We start from the raw sequence: 23172 nt of genomic DNA on the forward strand, positions 1-23172 counted from the left end.
TGGTGCTATTGTTATTGTTAGTGCTATTAGAATAATGATCCCTGTGATCATGTGTCTTCTGCTGTTTAGTGATAATATAGGAGTTAAACCAAACCAAATCTAATTCAGGCAGATTTAAGTAAAATTCTGAACTTTCATTGTGTGTCACATTAAGAACTACCTAGGACAGTAAGAAGGCATCAGGCATCTAATTTATGTCTAAGGACTGCTTTAAAATCAGTGAAAGTGGATGTTTTCTGGAGTTGTGCATACTGATGATAATTTCATTTTAACTCTATTCTAGAAAGATATTTCCAGAAAATAAACCTGTGTTCTTTATGGAAGTCTATAGGACATCTTTAGGTACATACATGTATATGTATTTGTGCACATATATATATTCACACACAATTGCACACATAATGTTGTGAGTATTCAGTGAATAATAAATAATGGCTGTTTAAATCCAGACAATCCACAGTTTGTAAGACACTTTGACAAACTGCAATTCTCAGGAATTGTTTTCTCTGCTTTTATCAGAAATTTCAAATGCCTATCTTGATCTTTCTTCACCTGCCAAATGAGAACTTCTTGATATAGCAATAGTGATAGCTGGAGAGCCTTGTGACATTGCCACGAGCCAGGGACACTGTTAGGAGAGTGTGATGAAGAAGGTATTTATTAATATGAAATATGAATTATGTAGTGTGACCGTTTGAGGCTGTGCCTTTAAGAAACAGACAGTGAGGGGACACTGGCTGAATGTTTTCGGTACTAGAACAAAAACACTCTGATATTCTAAATGAATTTCCTTGGTGGAGAGGCAGAATGCAACTTTTAAGTTGTAGAGCAGTTGGAATTTTTTCAGAGTTTGGGTTTCGGTCTGTCCTCCGTGCCAGCCTGAACTGCTTCTCCCCCTGCCTGCTTCTAAGCAAACTAAGCGGAGCTGACCTTGAGATAAGCAAACTAATTCTGCATGGGCTTTTGAAGCTTAATAACAACTCTTTTCCTTAACAACTTGCCTTTCTTTCTCTCTAACCCCTTTTTGGGAAAAAAGGGAGGTAGGGGGAGAGAGAGGGGGTTACAGAGAGGGAAACCCTCCCTGAGGAGGAAATTTTGTTGTGTTATTTCTCTTTGCTGTATTTTTCTGTGTATATATGTGGCCGTTTGACGCTGTGCCTTTAAGAAAGGGGCACACTGGCTAAATGTTTATAAAATATTTTGGTATTCTAAACGAATTTCATTGGCCAAGTTGAGGTGGGAGGTGAGATTGGACCCAGGGGAGCTGGGAACTTTCTCTCAGTCTTCCTTCCTTCGCTGTCCCTTTCGGCTGGATCTGCTTCTGGGCTTCTTGCCAAGAGATAAGAACTAACTCACTCCCTGTAACAGGCCTGTCCGCTTCTTTCCCTGTCCTGCTAACCATCCTCGTCTCTTCTTCTACCTCTTTTGGGGGGAGAAGGGAGGTAGGGGGGTGAAGGGGGCACAGGGGGAAGCCCCCTCTGTGGGGGGGTCTGGTTTCTGGTTGTGTTCATTTGCTGTATATTCCTGTACATATTGTAAAATACCTGTATTTGTTGTGTTACATATAATCTGTTTCCTTGTAAAATATAATCTCATTTCTCTGACTGGGTTTAGCCGTGGTCTCTTTCTCAGTGGGGGAGGGAAAGCAGAGCCTTTCCTTTCAAACCACCACAATATATTGTAAAAACCTGTATATATTGTGTTATATATAACCTGCTTTCCATATATGCTTGTAAATATAGTCTGCTTTCTCTGACTGAGTTTAGCCGTGGTTACTTATTCTGTGGGGGAGGGAGAGCTAGGCCCTCTCTCAACCTACCACATTATTGGCGTCCAACGTGGGGCTTGGTGATAAATTAGCTTGATTTATTGCTTGCCTGAGTCAGAGAAACAAACATGAAGATGTTTTGGCTTTTAGAGCATCTGTTCTTCTCAGTCTTTGGTGTATTGATCTACAAGTATTGCCTGGGTTTGATAATCGATCAAGTAGGTAAATATATAATGCAAAAATTATATTTGTAGTTTACGTACAAGATTCAGCTCCTATATGATCGGTGCCTGTAATTCTTTTGGCTTAGAAGATACAGAAATGTTACCTCTAGCACTCTCCCAATTGAGATAAGGGAATTTAAGATTCCAGTCAGTCAAAGGGTAATTTTAAGTGATGGCTGGGATCCAAATCTGATTTTCTTGATGTGTGTAGTCCTGCTATTGGTGATGATTAATGTGTATTTGTTAGTAGCACTGTACCGGGAGAAAAAAGTTTCTAAGGCATGTTTTGTTATAAAATGGAGGTCAAAGAAAAGAAAACACCACCCTGGCTCTGTTCCAGAAACATCTAGTGATAATGGAGGATCTGTGTCAGTTAAAGATAAATCTAAAAAGTCAATTGGAAAGGCAGCTTTGAACGGCACTGTGGCTGATTCTGGCAAGCAGCCAGGGGCTGCAACAGCCCCAAACATGGCGGCTTTTTTGTCTTAAAAATATAGCCGAGTTATTGAGATCATCAGAGGATCGAGATGCAGCTCTTGGTAGGACAGCAGCTTGTGGTGGTGCTTCTCAGCATAAAGGGATCCTTGAGAGAGTGACAGAAAGGTTATTTGGACCACAAGTTGAGGAAGAGGAGGCAAAGGAGGAAGAAGATGATATTTCTGACTGTTCTTCACCACGGGAAGAATTGAGAAATGTGCATAAGGATTACATCAGAGCAGATAAGGAGCCAGTTCTAGCTTGGCTTGGTAGATGTTATGATACAGGTGCTCCAGCTCTAATGGTTGGAGACAAGTCAGCAGCTCAGCTAGGAATTCTCTCGAAGGATAATGGAATAGATAGACATCTAGGCAAGGCTCTCGGTAAGGTTAATCTGTGGATACGCCTTTTAATGGCGGTTCTCATGAGATACCCTTCCCGAGATGATCTTCCATGGAATCCTAAGCCCTGGACTACCATAGATGAGGGAATTAAGCGTCTGAGAGAATTTGCTGTTAGAGACATACTCTATGGTGAACATGAATCTCTGAATCCTGACGATATTCCTGTGGCAACTGGTCTTGCTAAAAAGCTCATCAAGCTTGCTCCTTCCAATTATGCAAACATTCTGGCAAGCAGAATTGTGGCGAGAAATTATGGTGGAGCTCCTCCTAATGTTGGCCAATTCACTGATCAACTGAGACAATTGGAGGATAGCATGACACGTGTTTCTTTGGTTTCAGCCATTGAAACTCTGTCTGGAAAGCTGGAGAATTGCATGAAAGAGCTGAAGGATGAATTTAAAAACACCATATCCCAATTGACACACAGAGATAATTCCAATTCCTCCTTCAGGCGGATACAGGTTTCATCTGTGAGGAATAGACATCCTCCAAGGAGGTCATTCCAAAACAGATCAAACCAAAACAGACCACCAAGGCAATCACGTAGGACTATTTGGATAACTCTGTGTGATCAGTTTGGTGAGAACATGAACAGATGGGATGGTCAACCAACTTCTAATCTTTTCAGGAGGCTGAGGGAACTGCAAAGTGGCAGAATCCGAGGTAGCAATACCAGAAGGATAGCTGTTACTTCTACAGTTCCCCAGGATAATTCTAGTAGCTCCAACAGTGCCTGCAGTTCTAACACTGGACAGTGTGCTCATTGCACCTGTGGACATGTTCCCCATAACTAGGGGTGCCCTGCCTCCTGCCAGGGGGAGGAGAGGGGTAATAGAGATAACAGAATCTATTGGGATGTGTACATCCAGTGGCCTGGCACTTCACACTTTCAGAAGTACAGGGCCTTGTTTGACACAGGAGCTCAGTGCACTAATGTCATCAAATTATCAGGGATCAGAGTCTATAACTATTCTGGGAGTCACTGGTGGATCTCAAGAGTTAAGTAAGGTGGAGGTTAATATAAGTCTAACTCGTAAGCAGTGAAGGAAGCATACAGTTGTGACTGGACGTGATGCACCTTGTATTTTGGGAATTGATTTTCTGAGAGAAGGGCGTTTCAAAGACCCTAAAGGTTACAAATGGGCTTTTGGAGTAGCTTCTGTAGAAACGGATGGACAAAAGCTGAAGCTGTCTACTAGACCTGAGCTTTCTGATGAATCTGCAGTTGTGGGACAACACAAGATTCAGGACATTAAATTGCCGGTTGCTTCTCAGACTGTGCATCACAGACAATACAGAACCAACCATGACTCTTTGTTGCCCATTCAGAATCTGATTCGTCAGTTGGAGAGTCAGAAAGTCATCAGCAAAACTCATTTACCTTTCAACAGTCCAGTGTGGCCTGTGCGAAAGCCAAATGGAGACTGACATCTGACAGTGGACTACCGAGCCCTGAATGAAGTGACTCCGCCTATGAGTGCAGCAGTACCAGACATGATGGAACTCCAGTATGAGCTGGAATCCAAAGAGGCCAAATGGTATGCTACCATAGACATTGCTAATGCATTTTTCTCTATTCCCATAGCAGAGGAATGCAGGCCTCAGTTTGCTTTCACCTGGAGAGGAATCCAGTACACTTTCAACAGACTGCCAATGGGCTGGATCCACAGCTCCAGCATCTGTCATGGAGTAATCCATGATGCTGTGGAGGAAGGTGGTGCTCCAGAACACATCCAGTTCATCGATGATATCATCGTCTGGGGTAAAACTGCTGAGGAAGTCTTCGAGAAAAGGTAACAAAATCATTGACATTCTTCTGAACGCAGGTTTCGCCATCAAGCGAGACAAGGTGAAAGGTCCTACCACAGAGATCCAGTTTCTGGGAGTGCAGTGGCAGGATGGACATGGACACATTCCAGTGGATGTGGTAAATAGAGTCTCTGCCATGGCAAATCCCACGAACAAGCAAGAAACTCTACATTTCCTGGGAATAGTGGGATTTTGGAGAATACACATTTCTGGATACAGGCAGATTCTGAAACCTCTGTATGATGTGACTCGAAAGAGAAACAGTTTCCACTAGGGACCTGAACAGCAAGCAGCCTTTGACCAGATAAAGCAAGAGGTAGTTCAAGCAATGGGTCTGGGACCTGTCCGAGATGGTCCAGACATTAAAAACATTTTGTACATGGCTGCAGGTGACAATGGTCCAACCTGGTGCTTGTGGCAAAGAGCACCAGGTGAGACACGTGGACGACCTCTTGGTTTCTGGAGTCGAGGTTACAGAGGTTCAGAGGCAAATTACACTACAACAGAGAAAGAGATTCTAGCTGCCTATGAAGAAGTGAAAGCAGCTTCTGGAGTGACTGGAACTGAATCACAACTTCTCCTAGCTCACAGATTACCAGTTTTGAATTGGATGTTCAAAGGCAAAGGTTCCACACCACATCATGCCACAGATTCCACCTGGTCCAAGTGGATGGCTCTGATAACACAGAGAGCTCGAATGGGAAATCTTGAAAGACCTGGTCTAGTGGAGGTGATCTCAAGTTGGCCTGAAGATACCAACTGTACTAAAACTCCAGAGGAGAGAGTAACTTGTGCTGAGAAAGCTCCTCCTTACAATGACCTTTCTGATGATGAGAAGAAATATGCTCTGTTCACAGACGGTTCCTGTCATCTCGTCGGGAACAAGCGAAGGTGGAAGTCTGCAGTGTGGAGTCCAACACGCCGAGTTGCAGAGGCGAAGGATGGAGAAGGAAAGTCCAGTCAGTTTGCAGAGGTAAAAGCTGTCCAGCTAGCTCTCGACGTAGCTGAACGTGAGAGATGGCCAAAGCTTTATCTCTACACCGACTCATGGATGGTAGCCAATGCTCTGTGGGGTTGGCTAAAGAACTGGAAGAAGAATGGTTGGCAGAGGAAAGGAAAAACCATCTGGGCAGCTGACCTGTGGCAAGACATTGCTGATTGAGTCGAGAGAATTCCAGTGAAGGTGAGACACATTGATGCTCACATTCCTAAGAGGAAAGCTACTGAGGAACAGCAACACAACCATCAGGCAGATTTAGCTGCGAGAGTTTCTCAAGTAGACAAGGACTCTGAACTTGATCTCGACTGGAAACACCAAGGTGAAATATTCCTAGCTCAGTGGGCTCATGATTCGTCAGGACATCAAGGCAGAGATGCAACATACCAGTGGGCTCGTGACAGATCCATAGGCATTTCCATGGATGCCATCACACAAGTTGTCCATGACTGTGACATTTGTGCTGCTATTAAGCAGGCAAAGTGAATTAAGCCCTTGTGGTATGGTGACAGATGGTCCAAGTACAGGTATGGTGAAGCTTGGCAGATTGACTACATCACTCTACCACGTTCTCGTTCTGGTAAGCAATACGTGCTTACTATGGTAGAGGCGAACACTGGATGGCTGGAAACTTATCCAGTTCCACATGCAACTGCATGCAAGTTATCCAGTTCCACATGCAACTGCATGCAACTCATGAACGATTCTCGGTCTGGAGAGACAGATCCTGTGGAGACATGGAACTCCAGAGAGGATTGAGTCAGACAACGGAACTCACTTCAATAATAACCTTGTAAAGAGCTGGGCAAAAGAACACGGTATTGAGTGGATATTTCATATTCCTTAGTATGCACCCGCTGCAGGGAAGATTGAACGCTACAACGGTTTGTTGAAGACCACTCTTCAACAAAAAAAAAAACTTTAAAAAACTGGAAAAAACATTTAGCACAAGTATTTTCGCCCTCAGGAGAGGCTAAGCCTGTCCAAGGGGTGGTTTCAGCTGAAGGCCAGGTCATGCTTATTGGGTAATGCAAGAGAATGGTGAAATTCAGTGTATTCCACAATAAAATTTAACTTTAGCTGAGAGAGTTTAATTTCAGACTGTTGTACAGCTACATCGCATCCAAAGGAAGAATCCCTGAGGAATCTATGGTGCACGAACCCTGAGAACCCTGAGAGCCCTGAGTCAACTGAGAGTCCCTGTATCCCTTTTTCCCTTTTTCTTCGCTTCGTCTGTGGAGAGACAAACTGTTTTCCATTTTCTTGTTTTCTGATTTTCTTGGACTTCTGAATCATCTACAGCTGAGTATAGCCAGAACGGATTATGAACTCTACTTACAAACTGTAAATATTGTTTTAGATTGGATGGACAGTACAAACAGCCAATGAAATTGTTTAGAAAGGGGTGGACTGTGACCGTTTGAGGCTGTGCCTTTAAGAAACAGACAGTGAGGGGACACTGGCTGAATGTTTTTGGTACTAGAACAAAACCACTCTGATATTCTAAATGAATTTCCTTGGTGGAGGGGCAGAATGCAACTTTTAAGTTGTAGAGCAGTTGGAATTTTTTCGGAGTTTGGGTTTCGGTCTGTCCTCCGTGCCAGCCTGAACTGCTTCTCCCCCTGCCTGCTTCTAAGCAAACTAAGCGGAGCTGACCTTGAGATAAGCAAACTAATTCTGCATGGGCTTTTGAAGCTCAATAACAACTCTTTTCCTTAATAACTCCCTTTCTTTCTCTCTAACCCCTTCTTGGGAAAAAAAGGAGGTAGGGGGAGAGAGAGGGGGTTACAGAGAGGGAAACCCTCCCTGAGGAGGAAATTTTGTTGTGTTATTTCTCTTTGCTCTATATTTCTGTGTATATATTGTAAATACCTGTATATATTGTGTTATATATAACCTGCTTTCCATATATACTTGTAAATATAGTCTGCTTTCTCCGACTGAGTTGAGCCGTGGTTACTTACTCTGTGGGGGAGGGAGAGCCAGGCCCTCTCTCAACCTACCACATGTAGATATTTTATTATTAAAATTAATAACTGATGAATACTATTTTATGTACATGTTCTAGTGCACGATTTTGAAACACATCCATAAGTGGTTTAGTATCTATAATTACGACTGAATTGGAATATTTACAGAATTATTTTCTTTTTGTATAACAAAGGGTGCAATTCTGCCACTTGTCCACCAGATGGCCACTCGATGGGACGTTGGCAGCTGCTAACTATATGCAGAGATATTACAATGTGTATCAGAGGGTTGGACTGGAAATATTATGCTGGTAGACACGGGTGCTTTGAACTGAATGTTAGTGAGTGGAAAGGATGTGGAAGATACACTGTATCCTTTGTTTGATTGAGGTTAGGTTCTGGCAGACTACTGTTGCCGGGCTCATTCCTAGGCTAGTCAGGAAGGTGACAGTGGGTGGCAATCTTCTCTCTGTGGCAGCGGAGAGGAGATGCAAGCTAGGGTAGCTGATAGGCAGGTTCCCTTCACAGGACTCAGGCAGTTCCCTCCAGATGACAGGGAGCAGTCCTGTGAGGTCAGCCTGGCAGGGCCAGTATGGCTGGTCCTGGGATGGGGTTGGCTTTCAGAGTCGGTCTGCATGGCAGGGTGGGGCGCTGGGTCCCGGTAGGCAGGCTTGGAGGTTTCCGATCTGGCGCGATGGCAGACGGGGGTTGGTCCTGTGGCAACGGGCTTCGGGGCCTGTGTGGACGGCTCTGGGGAAGAAGCCCAGTTCTGCAGAGTGGCGGCTTCCCCTTTACTTGGCTCCTGGCTTTGGAGCACAGGCATGGACAGTGCTCAGGATTTGTCTCAGGTTTACAGAGCACAGAGCGGCAGAAGTAGTGACTCCTCTCCAAGCTGACACACAGGTTGCATCCATTCGTCAGTCTGCTGCTTAAGGCTAACGCAGATGCGTGGACTGCCAGACTCAGCTAAGTCCCTTCCCCAGCAACTGGGCAGATTTTACCCTCGGGGGTCCTCTTGAGACACAGTGGGCTGTTCCAAGACTGGCAGTGCAACGCCGGAGCTTCTGAGGCTCAGCAAAGGTCCCTCCTCTGGAGATAATCTCAGGCTGAGGCTCAACAGGCCTGCCTGGATGTTGGCTCCTGCTTGTTGTGCAGAAGCTACTAGTTTGCATATATGAGGGAGAAGACTTAATAGCAATGAGCTTAATGGCAGAGGCTAAGGCACGAGCTTAGGCTCAGGCAAGGAGAGAGAACAATGTGAGAGAGGGCAATGTGTTTACAAATTGGGGTAATACTAACCGGTTTCTCAAGGCTAGATGTGGCCTGTGGGCACTCTCGTAAACAACTGGCTTCAGCCTATAGAAAGCGTGAATTATGCCCATGCTTGGTATTAGCACCAGCGTTCCATGCAATGGGTCCATGCTGCCTGGATAATGCCTTGACCTTTGTTTCCCTTCATGAAAAGAGGAGAAATTTGTCCATGTGCTGGGACAAGTTTCAGTATCTGGGCATAATGTGTCTTCACCACAGAAAGCCATATTCTTTCACTGAGAGACCCTTCTTTTTGGACATGTGTGGCAGTTTAAGGCTAGGTGCCTTTAAGAAACCACAAAGTTGTAGACCTCTAGAGGGGCCAGAGTGTCCAGGAGGTAGACCAGAATATGTATTTCATGCCTATAAGTCCTGCATCCCTATAAAACTGGCTGCAGATTCACTTTTTCTTCCATTTTCCCTCCTTCTCTCCTCCAGGGAAGGATGCCCAGATTCTTACCTCACTTGGCAGAGGAGTGAGGCCTTGTGTCTGCTTTGGAAATACTGACAATTAGGCATGGAGCAGCTTTATTAGGGCCTGGAGCTGCCAACCCAAATTTTGTGCTGCATCACAATGTTGTAGTATGGAGGGTAGAGAGGCTTGTTAGGGAGGGGGCATGAAGGCTTGTGTTTGTTAGACTGGTTTAAAAAGAGGTTTGTGTAAACCTTTGCTTAAATGAGCTTCTGTGTTAAGCCCAGACTATGGGCTCAGACTGTGGATGAGAGGGCTGAGGAGCAGCCATCTTGGGAGATGCCTAAGGCCAAGCAGTCCCCACCAACTATAACAACCAGCTTCACAAAGAAAAAGAGAAGGGTTATAGTTGTTTGGCACTCTCTCCTGAGGGGTACTGAGGGACCCATATGTTGTCCCGACCGATCCCACAGGGAGGTCTGCTCCCTACCTGGGGCCCAGGAAAGGGCCATCACCAAGAGACTCCCTAAGCTGATACAGCCCTCTGACTATTTCCCATTGCTGGTGATCCAATCTGGGAGTGATGAAATTGACAAGAAGGGCACCAGGACAATCAAGAAGGAATTCAAAGACCTCAGACGATTGATGGGGCAGGAGTTCAAGTGGTGTTCTGCTCAGTTCCCTCAGTAGCAGGGGTGTACACTGAAAGGAACAGGAGAGCCCACACCATCAATTGGCTCAGGGGATGGTGCCAGAAACAGGATTTTGGGTCCGCTGATCATGGGGCAACTTTTACTGCACCCCACCTGCTGGATCTTGATGGGGTGCATTTATCTAGAAAGGGCAAGAGAGTTCTAGGACTGGAGTTGGCAGGGCTCATTAAGAGGGCTTTAAACTAGGTCTGAAGGGGGTGGGTGAGGAAACCAGTCTCTCTAGAGAGGAGAGAGTGGGACACAAATTAGGTTTAATTGAGAAATCAAGAGCCCAGCTGAAGTGCATGTACACCAATGCACGCAGTATGGGTAACAAGCAAGAAGAACTAGAAGTCCTGGTGCACCGGAAAGACTATGATATACTTGCCATTTCAGAAACATAGTGGGACAATATACATAATTGGAGTCCTACACTGGGGTGTTACAGGCTCTTTAGGAGACACAGGCGAGGGAGAAGAGGAGGAGGGGTGGCTCTGTATATTAGGGAGTCACTTGATGCCACAGAGCTGAAAGTGGAGGATGAAAGGATTGAGAGCCTGTGGGTTAAAATCAGAGGGAGGCCTAACAAATCTGACATCCTGGTTGGTGTCTGTTATAGACCAACCAACCAGGATGAGGAGGCTGACAAATTATTCTATAAGCAACTGGAGGCTGTCTCAAAATCATCTGATCTTGTCCTTTTGGGTGACTTTGACCTGCCAGACATATGCTGGGAACTTAATTCAGCAGAGAGAAGGCAGTCCAGAAGATCCCTAGACAGTATCAAGGACAGCTTCCTGATGCAGCTGTTAAGTGAGCCTACCAGAGGTCAGGCTCTGCTTGACCTGCTGTTCTCCAATGGAGAAGGGCTTTTGGGAGATGTGACGGTGGGAGGCTGCCTAGGGTGCAGTGATCACGAGATAGTGAAGTTTTCAATATGCAGGGAGGTAGGGAGGAGCACCAACAGAACCCTCACTTTGGACTGCTGGAGGGCAAACTTCAATTTGTTTAAGAAACTTATTTGGAAAGTTCCCTGGGTAACAGCCCTTAAGAACTGAGGGGTCCAGGATGGTTGGAGCTACTTCAAACAGGAGCTCTTGAGGACACAGGAACTGGCAGTTCCCATGTGCCGAAAGATGAGCCAGCAGGAAAGGCGACCAGCCTTGATGAGTGTGGGAATGCCAGCGACGAGCAGTGTGAGCAATCTGGCAGTGCAGGCCTATAGCCTGACATGGTGGTAGGCCATGCTCAGCATAAGTGCAGAGCCAGCCGCCAGTATGCCAAAACAGTGCTGTGCCTGCAGCACTGTAACTAAAACAAGATGCTGGTAGCTAGAAACACAGCAAGTTATCTTTGGACAACAGGTCATGCTCCTGCATCAACAAACCTCACATGTCATCAGTAGTTGGACCAATAATCTATAATAGTGTGATGCGTGGTCACTCATAGGGAACCAATGAGTCCATGCCAAAAAGGCACCCTGAGTTTATATAAGTTGTAGCAGTTTCCTTGCTATGCACTTCTTCTTCTGCCTGTTCTCTCTCTTCTCCTTCCATGCTTTACTTTGCTGTGCTATGCTCTCACCATAGGTCTGCGCCTTAGGCCTGCAATACTGGAACAATAAAGGATTACTACCCAATCATATTGGTCAGCTGTATTGATTCCAATCATCATCTCCGTCATCACTAAATCTGGCTAAAGATGAGCAAGCAGCTCCTGTAGGATTTAAGGGGAAAAAAGGGGCTGTATCACCTTTGGAAGGAGGGGGAGGCTTCTTGTGATATGTTTAAGGATGTTGTTTGATTATGCAGGAGAAAAATTAGAGAGGCAAAAGCCCAGTTAGAAATTAAGCTGGCCCCTTCTGTGAAAGATAATAAAAAGCATTTTTATAAATATATTAATGCTAAAAAGAGGGGCAAGAAGAACCTCCACTATTTATTGGACCTGGAGGGTAATGCTGTAACTAAAGATGAGGTTCTAAATACCTTCTTTGCCTCAGTTTTCAACAGTAAGGTAGGAGGAGTTCAGGACAAGTGGCCTCCTGAGCTGGTTGATGGGGTGAGGGAGCAGTGTATTGCCCCAGAAATCCATGAGGAATTAGTTTGGGACTTGCTGAGCCACTTGTATACTTACAAGTCTATGGGATCGGATGGGATCCATCCTAGGGTGCTGAGAGAGCTGGCAGGTGACCTGACCAAGCCGCTTGCCATCATTTTCCTCTAGTCCTGGCTCACCGGAGAGGTCCCAGATGAATGGAAACTGGCCAATGTGATCCCCATCACAAGCAGGGTAGGATGGAGGAACCTGGAAACTACAGGCCAGTCAGCCTGACCTCAGTGCCAGGGAAAATTATGGAGCAGATTATCTTGGTGGGAGTAACTATGCAACTAAAGGATGGCCAAGGGCTCAGGTCCAGCCAACATGGATTTAGAAGGGGCAGGTCCAGCCTTTCCAACCTGATCTTCTTCTATGATCAAGTGACCCACCTGGTGGACATGGGGAGGCCTGTGGATGTAGTCTATCTGGACTTCAGCAAGGCCTTTGACACCATCCCCCACAACAAACTGCTGGCTAAGCTGTCAGCTCGTGGCTTGGATGGCATCACTCTGTGCTGGGTTAGGAACTGGCTGGAGGGCCGAGCCCAGAGAGTGGTGGTGAATGGTGCCACATCCAGCTGGTGGCCAGTCACCAGTGGAGTCCCCCAGGGATCAGTACTGGGCCCCGTCCTCTTTAACATCGTCATTGATGATCTGGATGAGGGGATTGAGTCAGTCATCAGCAAATTTGCAGATGACACCAAGTTGGGAGCAGATGTTGGTCAGTTAGAGGGTTGAAGGGCTCTGCAGAGGGACCTCAACTGACTGGACAGATGGGCAGAGTCCTACAGGATAAAAATTAACAAATCCAAGTGCTGGGTGCTGCACTTTGGCCACAATAGAGAAGAGGAGGCTCAAGGGAGATCTTATTGCTGTCTACAACTTCCAGAAGGGAGGTTGTAGCCAGGAAGGGTTTGGTCTCTTCTCTCAGGCAACCAGCACCAGAACAAGAGGACACAGTCTCAAGCTGCACCAGGGGAAGTTTAGGCTCAAAGTGATGAGAAAGTTCTTCACTGAGACAGTCATTAGCCATTGGAATGTGCTGCTCAGGGAGGTGTTGGAGTCTCCATCCCTGGAGGTGTTCAAAAGGGCATTGGACATGGCACTTGGTGCCGTGGTTTAGTCATGAGTTCTGTGGTGACAGGTTGGATTTGAAGATCTTTGAGGTCTCTTCCAACCTGGGTGATTCTGTAATTCTAGGATTTTGTGTATTTTATAGGCTTTGTATTCTTGTATATAGTTGTGAATAGTATTTCCGTTTAAACTTCCCAATCTTATCTAATCCTTTGTTTGAGTGATTTTCTTTTGCCCCTTTGGAAGAGGTAAAAGCAATCTGTCTTGCTCTAAACCATGATAACGTGAAATTACTTAAGTTTTGTGCCTTAAATGGGACTCAGAATAAAGCTAACCCATGATTGGAGAAATTCAGAAAGGAAAGCGGAGTTCTATTTTCCTAAAGCTCCCTTGAGACTGATTCTAAAATTATAGTAACTCTCATGGGATGTGAAACCAAGAAATTTAGAGATCTGTTCAAATGGCTGTATACATAAGACATATGACTGAGAGACTTACTACTAAATCCTTTATTTATATGGTTTTAACTGGAAGTTTTGAGAAGGTTGAGTGTGTTCTATGTGAAACTGGAATGTCATACAACTAATCATGTGCTGTATGATTTCTGAAAATAATGCTTTCCCAAAATTACATGGGGTCACAAGGTATACTGTGTGACAGATGGAGCAATTACATATAAATTGGAAAGAAATTACATCAGCTTAAGCAGTAGTTGATATTCTTTGCAGCCATTAGTAGCTTCAGAAAGAATACCTAAAATGCAAGGATTTGACTATATTACTTGTGTAACATATATTATCTGAATAGAGGAAGATACAGCATAAATTGTAAATGCATCTGGAGTGACTTGAAACCCTGGAAAATCTGTTTCTGAATGAGATTTTTATTCATTATCAAAGGAAAAGTGAGTCAGAGGATCAGCTTACAGTAGGGTGATTTCTTCATTTGTAATAGATGGGTGCTTGGCATCAAGAATAAATCTGGGAATACAAGGCAACTTTACATCCATAGGTAAATTACATTATGTTGTATTTTTTGGTATTTTTTTTAAGTTTATGAGCACATGACTTGGTGTTTCCAGAAGAAAAAATTCTAAAAAGTGGTGCTGATTGAATTAAAATTTAAAACTCTATTGCACATAGAGCTTCTTATGGAGAAAGATGTCTTTATTATGGATATGTTGACTGTCACTAGGCTGGACTGGGTCGTATATACCTACATTATTCTATATCTGTACTATAACATTATATCCTAAAAAAATATAAATAAACTTTTTCTGAAAAGCAAAAATCCTTTACAAAAGAGATTTGACACAGCTCAGTAAAGGATTACACCATGACTTTTTCTCTCAGCAATGAATAGAATTATAAGACAAATGAGGTCACCTGATATTTAGTGTATACATTATGAAGTCACAAGTGTAATCTTCAACAGAACTATGATATCTACAGCACATTTAATATATGTAATTATATAATTTCTTCTTTGACCATTCAAAAAAAAATCTCATTAACATATTGTAATAGTTTTCTTTGGTGCTTTCCATCAACATAAAACTGAAATACAAACCTTGAAACAAAGCTCTCCAGTCAAATCATAGATTGACCAATAAAAATACTTCTGGATTTCAGTGTTGTGCTAGAACACCCCTGCTATGTGCCCTTCTCTCCTCTCTATTGCTGTTTCCAGGATTGTTGTTAAGATTACTGTTTATGTTTCCTGTGCAATGAGTGAACCCTTCTTAGACTGAAGAAGGGCCAATCCTTTAAAACAGTGATAGTGTTTGCTTGATGAATGGGAATCCAAAGCTAAAATTGGCACTTCTGTTATTTTCATGTATATGGGGAATAAAAGTGCCCCAACACTGAATACCTGCAAAAGAATGTATAATTAAACTTGGGAGGAAGGATAGCTTGGAGTAAATTTTTGTTTAAGTTAGAAAACAGAACAACTAGCCAAGGAGATGGCTGAGTATGTTTATTTACTCTTGCTCCCATAATCACAGGCTATGGCATGTATGTATGTGTGTGCCTGTATACACCTCAAAAGTATTTTCAGAAAAAATATTGAGCACAAATTAAAATGTATTATTTACTAAATCTTCTACTAAATGTGTAAGTTATTTATTATGGTAAGTAATGGTTTTCAGTTAATTTCTGGTTATTTTTTCTTTTCTTTCTAAAGACCATAATAAGAACTTTTGGACTGGCATTGACTCAGCTCTGTTTCACCTTTGTTTACAGTTAGCTGTTTTAAATATGGTTTTGCTCATATGGGAAACAATGTTTATTTTTAAGGAGGTCTATATGTTTTGTTTTCATGCATTCATGTTGTGAAAGACTTAATGATAATTTTATTTGCATTGGTTCCATCTAAAATGAAGGTTGTGTCTAATTCTTAATAAATTCTAATGAGGATTAATAAAATGTTAAGTCATTGATGACAGTGACTGAAGGCATTATTTCTTGAAAGCTACAGAATGGAATGAAATTAATTGCATTTATCATGTAGAAACCATAATTTGGTACATTTTTAATATACTTTTTTGTTTATTCTTTTTAATAGCACATTAATTTTGCTTTTGGAGAAATTACTTTTAACTGAAGTACCTGCATTGTCACACAATACAACTTATTTTTCCAAATATTTTCAACTTGTTCTTCTTGACATTTTATGTTTATGTGCAGTTTGCATCTTTTTTTTTCAATTTCAAATGTAACAGATTTTGACATTTTTGTTACATTTTTTTCGTACTAGTGGTTTTTCTTTATTTTTTTTTTTATTTTTGAGAACCTGCTGGTTTTGAAATCTCTTTTTTCCCTTTATTCTCCTCCTTACTATGATCCCAGGAGCCAACACAAAGAAAAGCGCAGATGATATAACCAGTAATGATCGTGGTGAAGATGAAGGTATTTTTTGTTTTGTTTTTTTTTTCCAAAGCTCAACCCTGATGCATGAACATAAACTTTTTAATTTTTATGATGATGATGATAATAATGATAATGATAATGGTAATGATAATAATAATAGCTTTTATTTCAATATTCTTTTTAGTCCCTTATTTGCAGAAACACAACTCAGTGTGCCTTTTTATTTTCTTCTTTAGAAATTACTTTCATTGTTTTTCTTTTTTAAATCCAAATCAGTGTATAGATGACTTCAGTTTCTCTGTGACGTAGGTGTAAAGGTTATTCCTAAATGAGTGAAGTGAGTAACATAAATATTATATTAAACTATATACTTTCCCCCCTCTCTCCTTTCTTAGGTTGAGAAAATGGAATTTAAAAACTTGCATGTGCTCTTTTCCCTCCTACACATTTTGTAAATTCACCTGTTTGAAATTAATGAAAAAACTTACATATATCCTTTCTTTACTTTCCACGGTTTTCCCAGTGCACATACTGTACATTGATACAGTTGCATTGGGCTTATGTTTTTGCTATTTTTATTTACTGTTTTTTTTTTTTCTTTTTCTTTTTTTCCCTCACAGGATGTGGTTTATTTTAGGACACAAAAATAAAGGAAGCTGTTGATGTTGCTTTATTGTTATTTCCTGTAATAAGCCTCTGAAATAGATTAATTCTGACTGACCACTTTCCCTTTGAAATCAATGACACTCTTTTTAACTGACATCTTTCAGAGGTGGATTTCCTTCCATGAAAGGAATTATTAAAGTTCACAATGAAGTACCCAAAAAATGTTTTGCAAGTAAATATTTTTTTTTTCTTGGCTTGGCAGAGCAGAGCTAGTTTGGGATGCACTAAAATAGAAAAATATAATGAAATCTTCCTATATTCTCATCCTTTCATTTAATTAAAGCTACATGAACAGTTTATTTTACTTTATTATTTACCAAATCACAGACCCAAAAAAGTTTCAAGTTAATTGAAAGGATAACAACCTTGGGTAATTTATTAGTCTATTTCTGAAGCAAAGTGTTTCTTAATCCTCTCATGTTTGGCCAATCTGAAGTGTTATTCCATGTCTTCTTTCCTATTTTCTTCTGTCTAACATTGGTTCAAGTAACTTTAAAACATTTCTGCTCTTTTCTCCTTACATAATGAACACATATTGCAGTGAGGCCATTTACCTCCTCTTTTCCTAGGTATTTAACTCAACTGTAGCTACTCTATCCATATATAAAATACTGTCAAAACAATCTCTGGCCTTTGATTCATATTGGTTGCCCTCTGCTGTATCACCTTCATTGCTGACTACACTATTTTTAATAACACAAAAATGATATGCAGAATACTCCAAACTTATTCTGTTATTTTCTGAGTATCACCTTCTTGTTTCTGTGCAACATGCTATTTTTTACAAAATTATGTAATCGTGATTTTCTGTACCAAATTTTGTACTTAAGGTAAAAGATAAGCAATATGCAAAGCTAAAATTGCTTTAAAAAGAAAGATATTGGATTATGAATACATTAGCCTTCAGACCTCTCTAAAAAATTATAAGCTAATTATCAAGGGCATCTACTTTAGATCTAAGTACATAAAGCGTGGAACTCATTTCCTTTATGTTGAAGCTAATCATGTTCCTATTGAAGGGGAAGAGGAAACCTGCCATTGACTTAAGCAGTGAAAAATCCAACACTGAGGTAGAACTATGTAATAAGGAAAGATTAAATATAAGATATCATGACATGACACTTCTGAGAAAGAAGGGAAAGGTAGTTTAGTAATACAAATAATTATGCTCAATAATTGTTGGTTTCATGTTTTGAATGTTATCTGTGCCTTCACAGGAGACAAACATTCATATGCTTTGCTGAAAGTGCAGAAAGTAAAATTTAAAACATCCACTAGGATATGATAGGTTTAATGGCTGCATTTCTCTTATGGTCACAACAACTAAAATGATGTTGTGGCAAAAACCCTTTTGTTCTATGGCTCCAGTACAACACATAAAATAGATGTAAAGTACACACATTTTTTTATATAAAGAAGGCATATTCTACAATAAGCCTTATAATCTGGTGACTGGACAGCTGTACATTGGAGCTTGAACATAAGTCCCTTGCACTCAGATGACTTTTTTTTTTATATTTAGAGTAGTGCATACACATGAGTAAAATACATGTGGGCCATAGGAATATGACCAGTCAAAATTTACGTTTAAATATGCTCAGATTAGTTCCACATACACAAAATGCTATATGTTACCCCCTTTCTGTTCACATTTTCATTATCTTAGAGTATTTCCTAAGAAACCTGAGGAGAGGGAAGAGTTTTGGGAGGCTTTCAAACCCAGGTCCTGTAGCTCTAGGTATTTTCCTTTTTCTTCCTTCTCTTTTCTGCTTTTCAATAATGCCTGTCCATCCCAAAAGAAACCACTCTTTTTCCCTGTTTTTTTTTTTTTTTAATCCTGAATTAAATAGTCTGACATTCTTCCTTCCATTTGTGTTGTGCTATATGATTGAATGAAGTTCCTATTTCACATGCAGATGCACTAAATTACTTGTAAAAGGTGTGTTTATCTAATGTCATCTCACTGAACTGGACCTCTGCTTTTTAAAAGACCCAGTTTACCTATATGAAGGCAGTCAAGAGCCTTTCTGCATATGCAAAAGATCAGCCCTATCATTAAGGAGGATTAATTCAAGGCTGTTCTTTGAGGCTTGTTTACAATGACAAGGAAAAGTACAAAGAAACATCATTTGATTTAAATACAAAAAATCTGGGCCAGGAATTCATGTAAATTCTTTCTTTGTTAACTTCCAAGCCATTTGAAAGAAGGAACAGTTTTCTATGTTTACTTCTATAAGAACAATTTGATATTCTGATACTACCTTTTACTGAACTATTGGAAATATAATTTCAACAAATTATGTCTTAGTGAGGAATAAGAAAATAAGGATCATTATTGTAATTTTATTATTAGATATACAGATACTTATAAATTGAAGAAGATATGTATCAGAATATTCTTTTTAAAAATCCTGTAAGACAAGTTTCTCTAATTTGATTTTTCTCTTCAGCCTTTTAGATGTTTATATTAAAATTAAATTCCTTGTAATATTGAAGGTATTTCAAGTGTTCTGAGAAAATTTCAGGGAAAATAGTGTTTGAAGTAACCAAGAAAAATACTCAAAGTATAAATAATATATTTTTAGCATGATCCTGAACTGTGTAAGCTGGTTCATTAAAGTAGTGGTGGTAACATTGAAAATGTAGGAAATATTTAATATTTTTAGCACTGTTATGAATTGCTAATGCCATATTTACTTATTTGTTATTACTTTATTATGTTCTCCTTACTCAAATTTTTTCAGACATTCATGATCAGAACACCAAGAAACCTGTTATGGTCTACATCCATGGTGGATCTTACATGGAGGGTACTGGCAATATGATTGATGGCAGCATTCTAGCAAGTTATGGAAATGTCATTGTTGTCACTCTCAATTACAGGCTGGGGGTTTTAGGTAAGTGACTTTTCTTCATCATCACTTGCATAGAAATATTTGATTGTTTAATTTATCTACTGATTAATCATAGATCCTTGGGCCAGCTAGGCAGCTGCCTTCACCTTAGAAAAATATGACTGGATATATATAGTAATCTTAGTGATAGTTTATGTTTTGTCATCAGGTGATATTTGCTCTTGGCTCAGTTTCAAAACAGTAATCATAGCAAAAAGGGAAATGTTAATGTTTATCAGTATTTATTATTTTTGTGTGCAAACTGGATTTTAGGACAGAGGATGTATTGGTAATACAGACAAAACAAAACAGGCTATGCTCACCTATGGAATTTATGTTACAGGTAAAGTGAAGTGAAGGGATTTCAAGGAGTTGTGTAAAATTATCTTCCTAAAATCATGAATTGTAATATTGAGATGAATTAATAATACTGTATTTCAAACAACAGGGGCTGCACCTTCTTGACGTTATAAATATTCCTCTGTGAGCATTAGCTTGAGTAACAAAATAACCTTACATCCATGAAAATAAACCAAAAATCTTCCCGGCCTTCTCAGTGATTCCAGCCTCTGGATGCTTGCATGTACCAAATGCAGGGTTCATAATTGAACTTCTACTTTTCTATAAAAAAATTAAAATGTTGCTCACAAGAGCAGACTTTAGAAATAGTTTTTTATCTTAATTAAAAAACCACATAGTTGATATAAGAAAATATGTGTAGTTATAGTCTATATAAAAGAATAGCATATAGACTACTCAAAAGCCTTTTTTTCCATGATTTTGGATACACAAGGTAAGGTGTAGTCACTTTTTTGCGTGCTTATTAATTCAGAATGGCCTTTACAAAGATTTTGATTTTGTTTTTCTTGATAGCAAGGTTGATCTGTATTCTTGGCATGTACTATTTTGGAACACAGGAAATTTCTTTTGCTGAATTATTTATTAACGTGGTTAATGCATACAACAATCTTCTATCTCACTGGAATATGCCAATTTTTTATTTGTCCCCGATTTTGACTTTTTTAAATACAAAAGAGCTTTTCTTCTACTGTAGAGTTGGACTTAAACATAAAGCCAGAAACTAAAAGGAAAAGGTATTTTGGTGTATTTATACATGCAATCTCGGTACTCAGAAACATTCTCCCCCCCAAAAAAAAAAAAGAAAAAAAATTACAACTCTAAGTTATGAACTCAAGACTCTTAAAAACAATCAAACCACAGTTGTTGTTGCCAAAGTGTATACCCAAGAACTTGGTTATAGTTATTTACCTGTAAAAAAGGTTATTTCATGGATCACTTGTTTTTTTTTTTTTTAATTAATATTGTTGAAGGATACAGATGTTTATAAGTACTTTAAAATGTTTTGTTGTCCATCCGCTTCATATGAATCTAAAGGAAAAATTGCAGTATTTGCACTGATGAACTCCTATTTTATGTTTTTATATTGATAACAAACAAGGGAGAAAAAGACAAAATGATGTACTTTTTCTATTGTGGCATTTAGGAAAAATGTCACAATACAAGAGCGTTAATGTAAGAAATTGAAAAGTTTCTTATGAGGATTTTAAATGGATTAAGAAAAATACAGTGTTATATTTGACATTAAATATTGCCTCTTGACAGTACCAAAGTTAACTTTTAAGACACTATGAAATTCATGTTTTCTTACAGAAAGTACATGTTTGCATTAGAAAAGTAGATATTCAGAATATATGTATCACACTTTAAAAAATCAGAGGAATTTTGTGGGATTTTTGTGAGAGTATTTCTGGTTTTAATTCCTAAGTGAAATGTAAATGTGATCCATGAGAATTCATTAGGTTCTGCCTAGACGTTGGAAGATATTAGGTGAATTCCATGTATTTTTCATTTGCTTCAGAAGTAAAAAAAAAAAAAATAATGAAAGAGAATACACACATTTCTTCAGGTAAACAACCATACGGAAAATAAACATGATTGTTCCTAAAAGTTAAAAAAGTAGTATAATTATTCTGGCATACTATTTGAAGATTAACAATATTTGGGGTATATTTTTTCAAGTCTGGATTGCCTTCCTTTTGAAAAAATTTTTGTAGATCTGGTATGTTCCATTTACATTTGATTTATAAGTTTATATATAAGAGAACAGATAAAAGCTTGATTTTAATGCTACAGATGTGTTAATCTATCAGTATTATCAGACCCTGTGATGGAGGAGTACTAGTTGAATTCATTACAATGATGAGTTAATGTGGACTCTGTGTGTGTGTGTATATATATATATATTTCCTTCCTCTGGAAAATTATCACTTTAATAGACCTGAATACTGGATGTTAGCTATAAATGTTAATTTTGTTCTTAAGGCACATTCAATTGTTTTCCCTTTGGTTTATATTTGTGTCATTAACAGCAGTAGACAGAAAATCTGTTAGGACTGCATAGATAATCACTGGATAATATTAGCCAGACAAATCATAGAATAGTTTGAGTTTAAAAGTCATCCAATCCAACACCCATGGCATGAGAAGCGACATCACCAGGTTGATCAAAGCTCTATCCAATCTGACCTTGAATGCTTTCAGTTATGGGGCATGCAAAACTTCTCTGGGCAACCTGAGAATATGAACAATTTCTTCCTTTTATCCAGTCTTAATCTACTCTTTTTCATTTTAAAACCACTGCTCCTTATCCTGTCACTACAGGCCTTGCTAAAAAGTTTCTCTCCAAGCCCAAATGAAGTCTCCTCAGAGCCTTCTCCAAGATTAACAACTAGTCTAGCCTAGCCTTTCATCCTAATAACAGTGTTCCAGCCTTCTATTCATTTTCATGACCATCCACTGGACCCAGTCCAACACATCCATGTCTTTCTTGTACTGAGGATCCCAGAACTGGATGCAGAACTCACAGATGAGGTCCTACAGGACTGGAGTAGAGTGGGAGGACCACTTCCTTTGACCTGTTGACCACACTTCTTTTGGTACAGCCCAGGATGTGATTTGTTTTCTAGGTTGCAAGTGCACATTGACAGTTGTGGTGGTTTGAGCCTTAGCTAGGAGTTAAAAGCTCAGATGGGGGCAAGGCTGAGAATCTCTCCCCCACTCCCCCTTCCTCCCTCCCAACAGAGAGGGGAGAAAAGGAAGGAGCAAATCCACCAAAAAATAATTTGGAGTCCGCTTGGAAGTACAGAGGTAAAGAGTTGTCTTTAAACAATATATATATACAAAACAATAACAGGAAAGGTTCACAAGGGCAAGAAACAAGGATGGATAGGAGTGGGACCGAAAAAAAAGAGAATAATACAAACCCAGTCTTTCTCTGAGGAGGCGCGGAGGAAGCAGGGAGAAGGATCAGGTCCAACCACATGGCAGAGGAGCAGGAGGGCAGCTGCAGTAGCTCTCATCCAGCAGAGGCAGGAGCCAAAAGGAGAGCCAACAGCTACGATGTCCTGCTTTTTATACCCCAGCTGGGCAGGGAGGGGGGAATGGAACAGACTCAGCTTCCCAGGGGAAAATGCCCTGCAGGGAGGGT

At 40.3% G+C, this 23172-nt stretch overlaps 1 protein-coding gene across 2 annotated transcripts in view; it reads left to right on the top strand.

Annotated features, from left to right (window-relative positions):
• NLGN4X (neuroligin 4 X-linked) overlaps positions 1 to 23172 on the top strand; it is a 175168-nt gene that overhangs the window by 56919 nt on the left and 95077 nt on the right. The window contains exons 3-4 of one of the 2 annotated variants that reach the window (XM_009904350.2): positions 16084 to 16143; positions 19515 to 19667. In XM_009904350.2, coding sequence (XP_009902652.1) covers positions 16084 to 16143; positions 19515 to 19667 — 213 coding nt within the window. The remainder of the gene's footprint in view (positions 1 to 16083; positions 16144 to 19514; positions 19668 to 23172) is intronic. The other variant, XM_009904351.2, reaches the window with a different exon arrangement.

The sequence above is a fragment of the Dryobates pubescens genome, chromosome 10, assembly GCF_014839835.1.
Source record: "Dryobates pubescens isolate bDryPub1 chromosome 10, bDryPub1.pri, whole genome shotgun sequence".
Classification (NCBI taxonomy): Eukaryota; Metazoa; Chordata; class Aves; order Piciformes; family Picidae; genus Dryobates; species Dryobates pubescens.